Source organism: Lynx canadensis, chromosome B2 (genome assembly GCF_007474595.2).
Source record: "Lynx canadensis isolate LIC74 chromosome B2, mLynCan4.pri.v2, whole genome shotgun sequence".
Classification (NCBI taxonomy): Eukaryota; Metazoa; Chordata; class Mammalia; order Carnivora; family Felidae; genus Lynx; species Lynx canadensis.
In genome coordinates, this window is record NC_044307.1 from 135,534,696 (window position 1) to 135,550,164 (window position 15,469).

The following is a 15,469-nucleotide window of genomic DNA, read 5'->3' on the forward strand; positions in this document are numbered from 1 at the left end:
TGAGGCACGCAGCTGCCCAGAAGTCTGTTCTTTTTAGTCACTAGTTACTACCACCATTCAGCATCTAATTACAGTAAACCCTTGGATTGCGAGTAACTTGTTTTGCTAGTGCCACAAGATGAGCAAACATTTCTAATAAATTTTAACTTGATACACAAGTTATGTCTTGCACCACAAGTAGTATGTGATGCTGAACATCACAAGATCACAAGTGAGCCAATGGTTCCTCTCTCTCTCCCTCTCTCTCTCTCTCTGCGGAATTGTGGGTGATAGTCTCCCATGCTCAGATCCCTGGTCTCAGGCTGTGGTGTTTGGCAGAAATCAGTGATTTTTCAGAACGCTGGAAGGTGCCCACAACTGGCACTAGTATATTTTTGTCACTTCAAAGCACCTATGGACAGTCTTTGCTTTTTCATACGAGAGTAAGCTTAGGAATGTTTTGCTTCCTTCTAGGTCAGGCTGCCTGAGATATAGACCCTTTCTTCTCCTGCCTTAGTTCCAGTTATGTTAAATACAGTATATGACAAGAGTTTATTAATAGAGTACTGTAGTCAACATCTGTGCAAGCATATACAATGGCCTCCGTGCAGAAAAAGATTCTATTGAGCTAATAGACAGCAGTGATTCCGTTAGTGATAGTCAAAGTCATCCTACACAATAACCCTCCTCTGTCTCATCTCCCTCACACCAGCCACGAAAGTTTTCAAAGCTAAGTGCAGGTTAATTTACTTATTCTTCTTTATATATTGTATTTTCTTTATTATTTTGTATTATATGAGAGTATTGTAATCATTTTTATATGAATATTTTTGGGTTTTGGAATGAATCATCTGAGTTTCCATTATTTCTTATGGGGAAATTTGCTTTGATATATGTAAGTGCTTTGGATTACAAGTATGTTTCCAGAACAAATTATGCTTGCAAACCAAGGTTTTGCTGTATTAGAAAACCATGATTTTTCAACTGTCATAGGAATAACTGATTTAGGCAAGGATCACTGGATGCTAAAACAAGTAAATGAAATGGTGATGAGAAACAGGATATTGACATAGTCTCAAGGTGTCTCCCCCCAAATTATTATAAAGGGAGAAAGAACAACTTCGCAGTGGAGAGCCCAGGCAGACACCACCCTAACAAAGCACTCCAATTTATCTCAAGTCACAGGACAAATAAACATCCTGTACCTCTTTACACAATACACTGCAAAGAACAAAACTTCCCTTCAATGGTATTCCTGCCCAAAATGTATAACCTTAATCTAATCACAAGGAAACATCAGAAGAGCCCAAACAGAGAGGCACTCTACAAAATAACTGGCCTGCACTCTTCAAAAATGCCAGGCCCAAAACAGCAAGAACAAAAAGAGCAAGCCGAGGACATTTTCACAGCAACGAGACTAAGGAAACAGGACAGCCAAATGCAGTGTGTGCTCTCTTGCTGCACGAGGCTAGATGAGCTCTTGACGCCATTACTGGGATAACTGGCTGAATTTTATGAGGGTCTATGGATCAATGTAAAATATATGGCTTGTGACAACAGATCGTGTTTATGGAAAAGAATGTCCAAGTACTTAGGAAATACACTATAAAGTATTTAAGGGTAAAAGGGCATGATATCTACAACTTACTCATAATGCTTCAGAAAAAAAAAAAAAGTATATAGAAAGTAGATGATAAAGCAAAAGGGGCAAAATATTTGCTAAAATTGGGTAAAGAATATATGGAAATTCCTTACACCATGCTTGCAACTTGTTTCCAAGTCTTAAATTATATCAAGATATAAAGATACAACAAATACCCCAAAATATCTGTTTAATAGTGAGTGGGGAAAATCCTAGGTGGAATATGACTAAGGTTTTGTTATACAGTCTGGTGGTTTCAACCACTAACAATTATCAAAATTTATAGTGTCTTCATTTTTAAGTTAATAAATATTTAATTTATGAAAATCAGTAACAGTTACCTTTTCCTCTCTTCCTTTATTTTGCTCTTTCTTTTCCCGACAACGAACAGCTTTCCCTCTGTCGTTGTGCAGACTGTGTGCAGATGAACGGTGAACTCTGGCAGTTGTATTTGGTCGATTACTGTGTGGCTTAGGGTCACCGTACTGAGGAGACTGGCGTTTTCTAGGTCCTGGCGAGGGCCTAATTAGACGCAAGATCATGAAAATCATAATGAACTCCTGGAGGTAGTCCAAATATACATGGACGCATTATCATGTGTAAGTTAAAGTTTATGAACTAACGAAACCAAGGCAATAACGGAATACAAGACAGGACTGAATAAATTTAAGTCACTGAAATCTAAGATTTAACGTATAAATCTGGCACAGATTTAACGAGAAGAACAGACTGCAGTATGGTTATATGGTAAAAATAACAGAAGTGATCATCACCTCTCCTTTGAGAGGAAATAACTAGTGTACATCGAGTACTGATGTACTAATGAAAAATTAGTCTGATTCTTTGGAAACTGACAAGACAGCAATCAAGGAAGAGTTTTATAAAAAGAACCAAACACAGCAGGTACAGAATTCACATTTATCCACTGGTACATGTGCAAGTTGACACTATTTTTTTCCCTGAGATAGAGCACGAGCAAGTGCATGTGTGCACAAGTACAAGTTGGGGGAGGGGCAGAGAGAGAGAGAGAGAGAGAGAGAGAATCCCAAACAGGCTCTGCACTGTCAGCGCAGAGCCCGATAGAGGGCTCCATCCCACAAACTGTGAGATCATGACCTGAGCCGAAATCAAGAGTCGTACACTTAACCAACCAAGCCACCCACCTGTGTGCCCTATGTTGACACTATTTGATTTAGAATATATCATAGTTCTTATATTTTAATTAATAAAATTTCACCATTTTGCTACGGACAGTTACGAGAACTGATGTATAGTGTTTTACATTCACATACGTTGCCTTATGTCACCTTTATTTCTGAGGCAGGATTCATACCTCTCAAATATTTCTCAGGGTCCTACACTTGGTTGGGGCCATTAAAATGAGCAATAGAAAAGGTAAGAGAGGCCGATCCTCAAATACCTCAAGTAAAGGTAAGAGATGCGTAAAGCTAGGCAAGCATACCAGAAAGTGTAAAAGAGATCTAGTGCTATCAATGACCTCAAGAAGACCGAAAATAAACTGGGCCTGGAAACACAGGAGATGAACTAAACACAAGGGTATAACTGCAGATAAGAAAATCAGTGTAGAAAAGGAAAGATATCAAAATGAGCATAAGCGGGGTGCCTGGGTGGGTCAGACAGTAAAGCGTCAGACTTCGGCTCAGGTCATGATCTTGCGGTTTGTGAGTTCGAGTCCCACATCGGGCTCTGTGCTGACAGCTCAGAGCCTGGAGCCTGTTTCGGATTCTGTGTCTCCCTCTCTCTCTACCCCTCCCCTACTCATGCTCTGTCTCTCTCTGTCTCAAAAATAAATAAAACATTAAAAAAAATTTTTTTTTTAAATGAGCATAATTTAGGTAAAGGATTCTAAAGACAGTAACCATAAAAACAATGGTGAGCATTCAGAGATGATACTGAACAGAGAAGGTGGTTCAGTAAGTAGGAAATCTGAATACCAGTTCAAGAGGCTTGGCTCTTAGCTAAATGCTGCTGATAAGGTTTTAGAATGACAAGTCTAGTGCTGTATAAGATACGCTGATAAAGGAAACAGAAAGCAGGGAGATATGGGCAGGTTACAAGTGTTATTGAGGCGTGAGGCGAGGGCCTAGCTTAAGGCAGTAAGCAAGAAGAGTCCAAGAGATGTACTTGGATACTCCTAGACACGGAAAATTGAGAATGAGGATTTGACAGGATAAAAAAGCCAAACAAATGTGGAAGGAATGACGGGGGTTCAATTTTGGATTTAGACACCTGGATGGCCAAGTGGAGATATTTCTTTAAAACATATATTTCTCCCTTACTAGAAAAATAATATAAAACAGAAAACTGAGATATAATCAACTATAAAGAATAAAGGTCACCTGTAACCCCATTATTCGAAGTTAGCCACTTAACATATTAGTTTACCTTCTTATAGTTGCCTTTCATTTAAACAAAATAGGAACCAATGTACACACATGCACTCGTATTTTCTCTCCTCATATCATAAGGCATTTCCTGTATCATCACCTCATAAATGGCTTTTAATGACTAGATGGCAATTACGTATAAAGTGTACCACATTTTATCCACTTCTTACTGCTAGCTATTCTTTCATCCAAAATACAATTTACTGAACTATTACTATTGATAGGCACTACTCTATGCATTAGGGATAAAGCATTTACATAAGTTTAATAAAACCTTTACTCTTATAGACTTACGTACACGTATGTATATGTGTGTGGAGAAGGGGCATCAATGAAGATATGAACAGTACATCAGATGATGCTAAGTGCTATCAAGAAAAATAAAGAAGGGTAGGGGCTATGATTGGGGTGCGGTGGAATTTCAGGTAGGAGATCTGCTCAGAGACCTTCCTGAGGTGACATTTAAGTCGAGACCCGAAGGAAATGAAGAACAAGTCATAAACATCTGAGCTGAAGAAAAGGCAAGTGCAAAGAACTGAAACATCTGTGTGTGTGACCTGTTCGCAGAGAAAGACACTTGTAAGAACTGAGGTCCTAGAGGTAGGGAAACAAGACTCATGTGCTATTGAAGGATATGATGAAGACTTTGGGTTTTATTGTGACATAAGAAGATATTTGAGAGATACTAGCTAGCTTTAAAAGGTTTTAAATTATATTTTATTTTTTAAAGTGTATTTATTTGGAGGGAGGGAGGGAGGGAGACAGAGAGAGAGAGAGAGAGAGAGAGAGAGAGAGAGAGACACTAAGGAAAGGCACAGAGAGTGGGAGACAGAGAATCCCAAGCAGGCCCCATGCTGTCAGCACAGAGACCGATGCTGGGCTCAATCCCACGAACTGTGAGATTGTGACCTGAGCCCAAATCAAGAGCCAGACACTTAACCAACTGAGCCACCCAGGTGCCCCTATTTTTTATTTTTTAGAAAGAAAGAGTGCATGAGTTAGGGAGAGGGGCAGAGGGAGAGAGAAAATCTTATGCAGGCGCCACACGGAGCTCAATCCCACAACCATGGGATCACGACCTGAGCCAAAATCAAGAGCTGGATGCTCAACCAACTGAGCCACCCAGGCGGCTCTATTAACTGGCTTTTAAAAAATATTAAAAAAAAAATCACATTTATAGCTTTGAAGCTATTTCTAATCTTTGCTCTAAAAGACTCAGTGGGGGCGCCTGGGTGGCTCAGTCAGTTGAGCGTCCGACTTCGGCTCAGGTCACGATCTCGCGGTCCATGGGTTCGAGCCCCGCGTCGGGCTCTGGGCTGATGGCTCGGAGCCTGGAGCCTGCTTCCGATTCTGTGTCTCCCTCTCTCTCTGCCCCTCCCCCGTTCATGCTCTGTCTCTCTCTGTCTCAAAAATAAATAAAATGTTAAAAAAAAAATTAAAAAAAAATAAAAAAAATAAAAAAATAAAAGGCTCAGTGAACCTCCTTGTGTCAACATTTCTGCGTACAACCATAGAAGAGAGAACTGGATCAACTGAATCTGTTCTTAAATGGACTAAAATCTAGCTGATGACAAGAATCACTAACAGAGTTCAAGAAAGAACAAGCTCTCTTAAGCATAAGTACAAATGAAGGCTAACAAAAAATAGGTTTGAAGGACAGTCAGTTGAGGGAGCAAGTAAAATAAACTATAGGAAGAAACAAAGATGCAGCAAATAACGTCAAAGAAGAGAAATTTACAGGGGCGCCTGGGTGGCTCAGTCGGTTGAGCGTCCGACTTCGGCTCAGATCATGATCTCACGCTTCATGAGTTCGAGCCCCGCGTCAGGCTCTGTGCTGACAGCTCAGAGCCTGGAGCCTGTTTCAGATTCAGCCTGCTATGATTTGTCTGTGCTCTCTCTGCTCCTCCCCTGCTCATGTTGTCTCTCTCTCTCTCTCTCTCAAAAATAAAATAAACATTAAAAAAAATTAAAAATATGGGGCACCTGGGTGGCTCAGTCAGTTGAGCAACCGACTTCGGCTCAGGTCATGATCTCATGGTCTGTGAGTTCGAGCCCCACATCAGGCTCTGGGCTGATGGCTCAGAGCCTGGAGCCTGCTTCGGACTCTGTCTCCCTCTCTCTCTGCCCCTCCCCCACTCATGCTCTGTCTCAGAAATAAACATTAAAAAAAAATTTTTTTTTAATTAAAAATAAATAAATAAAGGGGGGTGTGTCTGAGTTGCTTAGCTGGTTGAGAGTCCAACTCTTGATTTTGGCTCAAGTCGTGATCCCAGGGTTGTGCGCCTGCTTCTTTCTCTCTCTCTCTTTCTCTCTCTGTCCCTCTCCCCAACTCATGCTCTCTCTCAAAATAAAAAAAACAAAACACTGAAATCAACTAAATTTTCACTGGGCACATGTATTCATTGGAAAGTTCTTACCAATGACTGAGAGATGAGTTACAGGGCTGTTATGGACTGAATGTTTGTGCCCTCCCCCACTTCATTATGTTAAATCCCTCACTCCCAATGAAACCATTTAGGGTACAGGATTAATTACAGTTGGGGGTGCCTGGCTGGCTCATTCAGTAAAGCATGTTGACTCTTGATCTCAGGGTTGTGAGTTCAAGCCCCACACTGGGCGTTAAGCCTACTTTAAAAAAAAAAAAAGTTAAATAAAGCCTTGACGTGAGGACTGTGTCCTTCTAAGAGACACAGAGAGTTTTCTCATTCCCTCTGCCATGTAAGCACAGAGAGAAAGCAGCTGTTTGCTTAGGAAGAGTCTTCACCAGGAACCAAACTAGCTAGCACTTTGATCTTGGACTTTTTAGCCTCCAGAACTGTGAAAAATAAAGAAATAAATTTCTGTTAAGTCATCCAGTCTGGGGTAATTTGTTATGGCAACACGAACAGACTAATAATACATGGGCCAAATGATGATTCTCCAGAAAAAGGAAAGAAAAAAGAAAGTAAATAGAAGTAAAACATATTTCTAGGCAAGAAAAAATAAAAACGCAACTTGACTCAGCTATGATTTGTTCTACTGAAATTAAGAAAAAGGTAATCATAAATGTAGAAAAAGATTCACCCACAAATACTGACTTTATAATAACAAAAAGGGGAAAACAACCAATAAGAACATGGTTAACTATGTAGATTATACATAACCCTTTAAAGCCAAAATATAACAGAAAAAATAGTACAAATAAGTGCTTATGAGCAAAGGAAAAATTTAGTAAATATTAAAAAGTGAGTTGGGGCGCCTGGGTGGCTCAGTCGGTTAAGCAGCCGACTTCGGCTCAGGTCATGATCTCGCGGTCCGTGAGTTCGAGCCCCGCGTTGGGCTCTGTGCTGACAGCTCAGAACCTGGAGCCTGTTTTGGATTCTGTGTCTCCCTCTCTCTGACCCTCCCCTGTTCATGATCTGTCTCTCTCTGTGTCAAAAATAAATAAACATTAAAAAAAAAAAATTAAATAAAAAGTTATGAGTCAATAACACAATATTAGTACTTTTACCTGGAGCAGAGGAAAATTAAAGTGGCGGTACCCATCAGCTGATCATAAAGTGGAAAGGGAGCATTGTGGCATGTGCTTCTCACAGTGTGACCCATGGACCACTAGTATGAGAATCCCTGGCAGACTCCGAAGCTCCACCTGTCATCCACAGGCCTCCTTTGTTGTATTGTGCTTCACTTCATTGTGCTTCACAGATGTTGGATGTGTTTTTACAAACTGCGGTTTGTGGCAACCTATCAAGTCCGTTGGTGCCATTTTTCCTACAGCATTTGCTCATTTTGTGTCTCTGTGTCACATTTTGGTGATTCTTGTAATGTTTTAAACTTTCTCATTATTATTAGATTTGTTATGGTGATCTGTGGTCGGAGATTATAACTTGTTGAAAGCTCAGATAACGGTTACCATTTTTTAGCAACAGAATATTTTTATTCTATTTTTTTAAGTGTATTTATTTATTTAGAGAGGGACAGCATGTGGAATGGGCAGAGAGAGAGAGACACAGGAAGAGAGAGACAGACAGAGAGAGAGAGAGAGAGAGAGAGAGAGAGAGAGAATCCCAAGCAGGCTCTGCAGAGCCCCGTTCGGGGCTTGAACTCACAAACTGCGAGTTCATGACCTAAGCCAAAACCAAGAGTCAGATGCTTAACCAACTGAGCCACCCAGGCACCTCAGCAATAAAGTATTTTTCAATTAAGGTATGTACATTGTTTTTTTAAGACATAATGCTATTGCACATTTAACAGATTACAGTATAGTAGTAAACATAACTTTTATATGCACTGGGAAACCAAAATATTTATGTGACTTTGTTGAACTCACAACTATCTCCTAGGTATGCCCGTATTTTATCAGACTCTCAGGAGTGAACACCCAGCATCTACATTTTAATGAGTTTCCCAATAGATCTTAGGTATACTAGAGTTTGAGAATAAGTGGTATGGCAGAGAATTCCAGCTTTGTAATCAAATATATCTGGGTTCAAACTCTCGCTCCACCAATTATTAGCTTTGTGATAATGGGAAAAAGTTATCTAACTGCACTGTACTTCAAGCTATCTTATATAAAATACAAAAAAAAGAACATGGCTTATTTGAAAGGCTAACTGTGAATAAATGAAATAACATGTGTAGTCTCTAATAGTGGTTAGGACACGTGAGCACTCAATATCTAACACCTATTGTAAAATACAATCAAGAATTGAGAGTTACAATGACAACGTGAAACTGAAAAACATCTGAGCAATGTCTTAGTGCAAGGTTCTCAAACTGATTAGGAGGCAAAGAATCTGCAAGTTGGTGTTCTTCACAGAATGCTATATTTGCATATTTAAACCCACAATACAAACTAGGAAATCTATTATGTCAGTGAAACAGACAAGTGATAGCCATTAAAAAATGTGCAGTGAAACTAAGCACAAATGGCTGTGTAGAGCATTCTGGAAATATCACCACTAAAGTGATATTGGCCAGCTACAGGTAATAGGAACCTGGGGGGAAAATGTCAAAGAGAAACCTAAAATAGAGAACATTTTTTTAATTTACTTATTTATTTTCTGTGAATCAAAAAGCCCATTTTGGGGCACCTGGGTGGCTCAGTAGATTGAGTGTCCAACTTCGGCTCAGGTCACGATCTCATGGTTTGTGAGTTTGAGCCCTGCATTGGGCTCACTGTTGTCAGCACGGAGCCCCCTTTGGATCTTCTGTCCCTTCTCTCTCTGAGCCTCCCCGCTTGCACTCTCTCTCAAAATTAATCTTAAAAAAAAAAAACAACTCATTTTTCGGGGTGGCTCAGTCGGTGAAGCATCTGACTCTTGATTTTGGCTCAGATCATGATCTCACGGTTCACGAGCTCAAGCCCTGAGTCAGGCTCTGCACTGACAGTGTGGAGCTTGCTCGGGATTTTCTCTCTCTCTCTCTCTCTCAAAATAAATAAATAAACTTTAAAAAATTTATTAAACTATTTTTTTTAAAAAGCCCATTTCTCATTTTAGCAATTTTGATGAATAGAAGTATTCTGTGATAGCCTATTTGAGAACCACTGTTTTAATCTAACTTCCTCACTTTACATAAGAAAAATTAGAGGCCTAGAAAAGGTTACATGCTTTTCCCAAAACTACAGAAAGTGGAAAAGATAGAATGAGAGCCCAGATATTTCAGTTCTCAGCCCCATGCTCCTTCCCTCAGATAATGTCTCCACTATTATAAGCTCATTCACAAAAGCATGTTTTCGGCTTATTTCCACCTAAGTTCAATTTATTGATATAGGTCATATAGGTCATAGTTAGATGACCCATAGTATAAGCGCTATAAAAGGCATTCAGTAAAAAATGCTCTCCTGTTCCTGTCTCCCTGCCACCTAGTCCTCCTAGATGTGACCAATGTTGTCAGTTTCCTATGCTAATTTGTTTCTTAAAAGGTGTCTACTTACCTTCGTTCAACAGGTACAGGCAGGGACCAGACCTCCCCCTCGGATGCTGGAAGCTCGTGCTGGGCAGCTTTCAGTGGAGTGTGGTCTAGTTTAAAGCTCTCCAGTGTCTTCATGATATCTTTAACATGCTTAGCTTCCACATTTATTTCCTGCCAAACCTGGTTTCAACGGAGAATATGACTCTTTATATCTGTAACTGATAATTCACTGCCAAGATTAAACTAGGGCCATTTATTACAGATTCAAACCTCCATTTTGACATCAGCTATACTGTAAATCACACCCAAATATTCTGTCAAAATTTTAAGAACGATTAAGTTTTTGTTTTCAATTGCAAGACAAAATGAATTAAATATTCTGAATAATTAAGCCACGTTCCTGACTTATGATTCATATTCAAATTACATAACAAATTGACGATAGCTAGAACTTTCTTTTTGGAAAGTTTGAATAATACTTTTCTAAGTTGATTCTCTAATGGTTTTCATGGTATGTGACTGACTCTCAAAATGGTGATGAGAATGCACTAATTTCATAACTCATTCATGGACTGCAACCCACAGTTTGAAAAATATGGCTTCAGATGAAAATGGCCCAATTCACACACAACCAAGATTGTTTTAAGCATTGCTGACTCAATTTAAAACCAACATACACAAAATATTGAAATAAAGTTAGTGATGTTTTGTGTTAAAACTAAACGAGGGGTGCCAGGCTGGCTCAGTTGGTAGAGCGTGTGACTCTCGATTTCAGGGCTGTGAGTTTGAGCCCATGTTGGATGTAGAGATTACATAAAAATAAAAAAGTCTTTTAAAAAACAAAGCTAAATGATTTAGTATCTTTACAAAAAAAAGGCTCAGACTTCTAAAATAAAAGTCTCCAGCCTACAGAACAAAAATCTTTCAGTGACAAACTTAAGACTCTATGAAATAAACTATTTCCCTCTTCTGGTAATGTAAGGGACATGCAGACAGATTTAGGGGAAAAGGTTTAAGTTCAAAGAGGTAGGATACTTCTCCCTTTTAAAGAAATTAAGGACAAGTATGGAATACTATCAAAGAAGCAGTTTAGTAGAATCTGAGGGAAATATTCAACCGAGAAGACCAGCTCAAAAAGACTATTAAATTCTGTCATATTGTTTTCCTCTGTGATAAAGTTGAACCTTGTTAGAAATGCCACCTTCAAGTGGACTTATAACTTCTACACTTTCCACCTGTAAATTTCTATTGGTCCTCAGTGACTAACATTCCTCAAATGGGATTCAAATATAGTCTGCTTCCTAACAGTCTACAGAAAGTACGGTACCCATGAGATCCGGGTGCCATCTGTAGTTTCAACAATGGCTTAATAAAGTCCATTCTAATTTTACCACGTAAAAGGTAAAAAATGTGATTTAGAAAAAAAGGTCAAAATTATTTCTTTCATCTATTAGATTCCAACAACTATAACTGAGAACTCATAATACCGATGATGGTGAATGTAGACTATTACTAATATAAAAAAAAAAAAAAAATTCAAGTAACATTGTATACAAATCCATGTAACAAATCACTCTTCATGTATAACTGCAAAAAGCCCTGACAACCTCCATGTCTTCTCTTCTGAGTACTTACACCATTAAAACATACAGCAGCCACGATTCTCACCTGTTGCCATTTCTGCTGGAGATAGGTATCTTTGACTGAATACAGATACTTGTTCATCTGGTCAAGAACTCCCTGGTAATAGACCATGGCAGAGTCATAGTTCCCCAGCAATGCATATTCACGAGCCAATTTTACATTCTCACTAATCATGAGAAGACTCATGCTCAATTGTAAGCTAAAAAAAAGAAAAGAAAAGAAAAATTTTCACAGGTCTCTGAAAAATAAGTTGCAACACAGAGTTTCTTTCAAGTATACTTTCCAGGGCTCCGTCAACATGCTCACAATCACGCACACTGCGCTGTCCATCTCTGTATTTGCTCGTGCCATTTCCACTCCTTCAAAGAAGTTTCTAGGTTCCCTTGGGGAAACGAACCCTGATGTGTCAAAGCCCAGCTCAGAGGGCAGTTCTCCCAGTCTGTCTGCCCTCTGAACTTCTCAGTTTGCAATAAACTCTCCGCCTTCTAATGCCCCCTGGCACTTTACTGGGACCTTTCATAGCAAGACATGTGCCTACTCTGAATTACAGATACTGATATATGTCTTATCTTTACTTGGAGAGCAGGATTTATATCTGAAAGATGTGAGACTATCCTCAGTGCACGACACGCAAGTGTTACTGAACAAGTGCAGAGCAAGTGCACAATGTCAGACAGTTTTGGAAGGTGGTTTGAAAACATGTGTTTTGAAGTTAGAACAATCTTGGTTAGAATTCTAATTCTGACACCTTGGTCAAATCCTTTAACGTTTCTAAGCTTCAGTTTTTCAATATGTACAACTGAGATAGTACTACTTCCCAAGACGTGCACTATAAGGAATAAATGACTATTTAAAGTATCTAGCATACTACTTGGCAAATAATAGGATGTCAACCTTCCCTGCATCTTCCCTAAAACTATCTCTATCACAGTCTCTCTATTAGTAGGATATGGATATATGGATGTGGCTATAAAGCATCAGAAGTAGGCGCTCGGTAAATGTCAGCTTCGTTGATGTTGACAATAATTGCTGTTACTAACTACACATAGCATGGTGTAGTTCAAAGTAAGTTAGGGTAGTGACTCTCAAAATAAAAAGAAATTTGAAACGCACGGTGAAAGAACTGCTCTGAGTTCAAATGAATGAAGTTCCAAGGCTGTGGAACTAGAAAATACAGGAAAGCTGAGAAGAGACAGATGTGTGAAGGAAACGAGATGATTTTTTTCTGACTCCTTTTGTCAGTGGGCTACTCAAACAGCTGTGTCTCACAGATGAACAGAGATGACTTCAATGTGGGGCCCTCTCTAGCTAGCCTAACCTAGCCAGAGGCTTTCCTAAAATTGTGGTTTTGACCCCTCCCTTCCCCACCCCACCTATGGGTCAAGTGACGCAACAGAGCTTAAGTCTGATAGAGACCACTATGGCTCTTGTGTTATTATTTAAATTCTCTAATCGGGGATGAGGTTTTGTGAAAAAGCATGCCAAGCAAAATTCTTGAGTTTAATTTAGTGCAGACTGTTTAGCTAGTGTGCAGAGCAAGGAGAATGATGGCAGACCAACCAGGAATATCTAACAAACACTACATTACACACAGGACTAGAAAGATTTCCTGCCAAATAGACAAGAGAAGGTAATCAAACCCACACAGCCGGAATTAGAGGACTGTATAAAGCAAGACTAACAGGAAATATTGCCAGACAGAAAAGTTAAAAACCAGCACTGCTATCTATAGCAGAGCAGAAAAGGGAGGACACTTGCTCCCTAGGACAGAGATTACAGGGAGATGGGATCACCTCAGTGGAGACGCAGGGTTGTCAAAATCACACCAAGAGCCTCAGGCTTCCATTCTCGGCCAGTCTTTGGCGGTTCGCATTCTCTAACCAGCAAAAGGCACAACTGCGGGGGCACCCAGGTGCTCAGTCAGTTAAGCATCTGACTTCCGCTCAGGTCATGATCTCACAGTTCGTGAGTTCGAGCCGCACACAGGGCTTTCTGCTCTCAGTACGGAGCCTGCGTGGGATCCTCGGTCTCCCTCTCTCTCTGCCCATCCCCCATGCGCCTGCACGCACTCTCAAAAAAAAAAAAAGTTAAATAAATAAATAAAGGCGCAGCTGCTGCACCTCCACCCAGTTAGGCTTAATACATCTCATGTATTATTTACTAGAATCTTTACTTTTTTATAGACTTTTTTATTTTAAGTTTTTTTAAATGTTTATTTATTTTTGAGAGAGAGAGAGAGAGGAGAGACAGAACACAAGTAGGGAAAGGGCACAGAGAGAGGGACACACAGAATCCGAAGCAGGTTCCAGGCTCCAGCTGTCAGCCCAGAGCCCGATGCGGGGCTCAAACTCATGAACCGCGAGATCATGACCTAAGCTGAAGTTGGTTGGTTAAGTGAGCCACCCAGGTGCCACTAGACTTTTTGTTTGTGTGTGTGTGTGTGTGTGTGTGTGTGTGTGTGTGTGAGAGAGAGAGAGAGAGAGAGAGAGAAAGAGAGAGAGAGAAAGAAGGGGGGACAGAGAGAGGAGAAGGGAATCCCAAGCAGGCTCCAAACGGTCAGTGCAGAGCCGGATGCAGGGCTCAAACTCCCAAACCATGAGATTATAACCTGAGCCGAAATCAAGAGTAGGACATTAACCGACTGAGCCATCCAGGCACCCCTTATTAGGATCTTTAAACCCAAACATCTTTAATCTCAGTATGAGGTTCAATTCCTAAGTAGGGGGCAAACTAAGAAGCCAAGACAGCAACTGGCCCCCTTCCTGAAAACCAATTCTAGAAGAGCCACAGTTACTTTGTAGAAGGTTGATGGATCCTAGAACTGAATACAAAATTCTGAAAAAACACTGAAATACCAGATGGTGATTTCGGTCCCACTGTGTGGGGAGGTACAAGGCAGCTTGGAGGGAAATAGGGCCAGGTTAGATTTTTCTATCTGTGCCTTTCTGAGGTCTATTCTCCTGGGCCATCCTTGCTGACCCTACCCACACTTACTGCTATAGGTCAGAAGAGCAGCTGGATGGAGACATCATGGCAAACCCAGGCCTGGATAGACTGGGGAACTGATAAAAACAGAGGTCAACAGGACAGCTCTGTGAGTGGTCTCTTGCTGCCACACTTCCATTCAGTTTAGGCTAGATGGTAACAACTAAGAAAGACAGTTCTTAGGAATATCAGTTTCCAGGCTCAGAATCCCTACTGGCAGGACTGGGACAGCACACAACTGGGACATCAGGAAATGATGAAGGTGGTTGAATAAGACAGCAGAGACTCAGCACACCGCCCCCCCCCCCCCAAGAAAGTAAACATAATTGGGCTAAGCCATCAATTCAAGAAGCTAGATAAAGACTAACAGAGCAGAACAAAAAGTACACGAAGGGAGAAGATAAAGGGCCAAATTTAAATAAAAACAAAGAGGAGAGGAGAGTGGAAGAGAGGAGAGGGGAGGGGAGGGGAGAGGAAAGGAGAGGAAGAAAATCCCAAAACACTGGAAAAGACTTTTTAAAAAAAGCAAAATATGAGTCATTAAAAAATTGAGAAGCAAATCTTGGCAAGTCTGATTAAAGGAAAAGAAAAAAGAACATGCAAATAAATAAAATACAAAATGAAAAAGAGGAAATAACTAGACAGTCTTGAGTTGAAAGAAAATAATTTTTTTCTCATTTAAAAATGTTTCTTCTCTTATTTACTAGAAAATGAAATTAAAAAAATTTTTTTTACTTTTATTTATTTATTTATTTTTTGAGAGACAGACAGAGACAGAACACAAGTAGGGGAGGAGCAGAGAGAGAAGACACAGAATCCAAAGCAGGCTCCAGGCTCCGAGCTGACAGCACAGAGCCCAACGCGAGGCTCAAACTCACAAACCGTGAGATCATGACCTGAGCCGAAGTCGGACGCT

At 40.2% G+C, this 15,469-nt stretch overlaps 1 protein-coding gene across 1 annotated transcript in view; it reads right to left on the bottom strand.

Annotated features, from left to right (window-relative positions):
- The window catches only part of KATNA1 (katanin catalytic subunit A1), a 41,148-nt gene that overhangs the window by 17,214 nt on the left and 8,465 nt on the right, over positions 1 to 15,469 (bottom strand). The window contains exons 2-4 of the mRNA XM_030316571.1: positions 11,593 to 11,767; positions 9,947 to 10,104; positions 1,963 to 2,143 (exon numbers count right to left, since the gene is read on the bottom strand). Coding sequence (XP_030172431.1) covers positions 1,963 to 2,143; positions 9,947 to 10,104; positions 11,593 to 11,754 — 501 coding nt within the window. The 5' untranslated portion in view covers positions 11,755 to 11,767. The remainder of the gene's footprint in view (positions 1 to 1,962; positions 2,144 to 9,946; positions 10,105 to 11,592; positions 11,768 to 15,469) is intronic.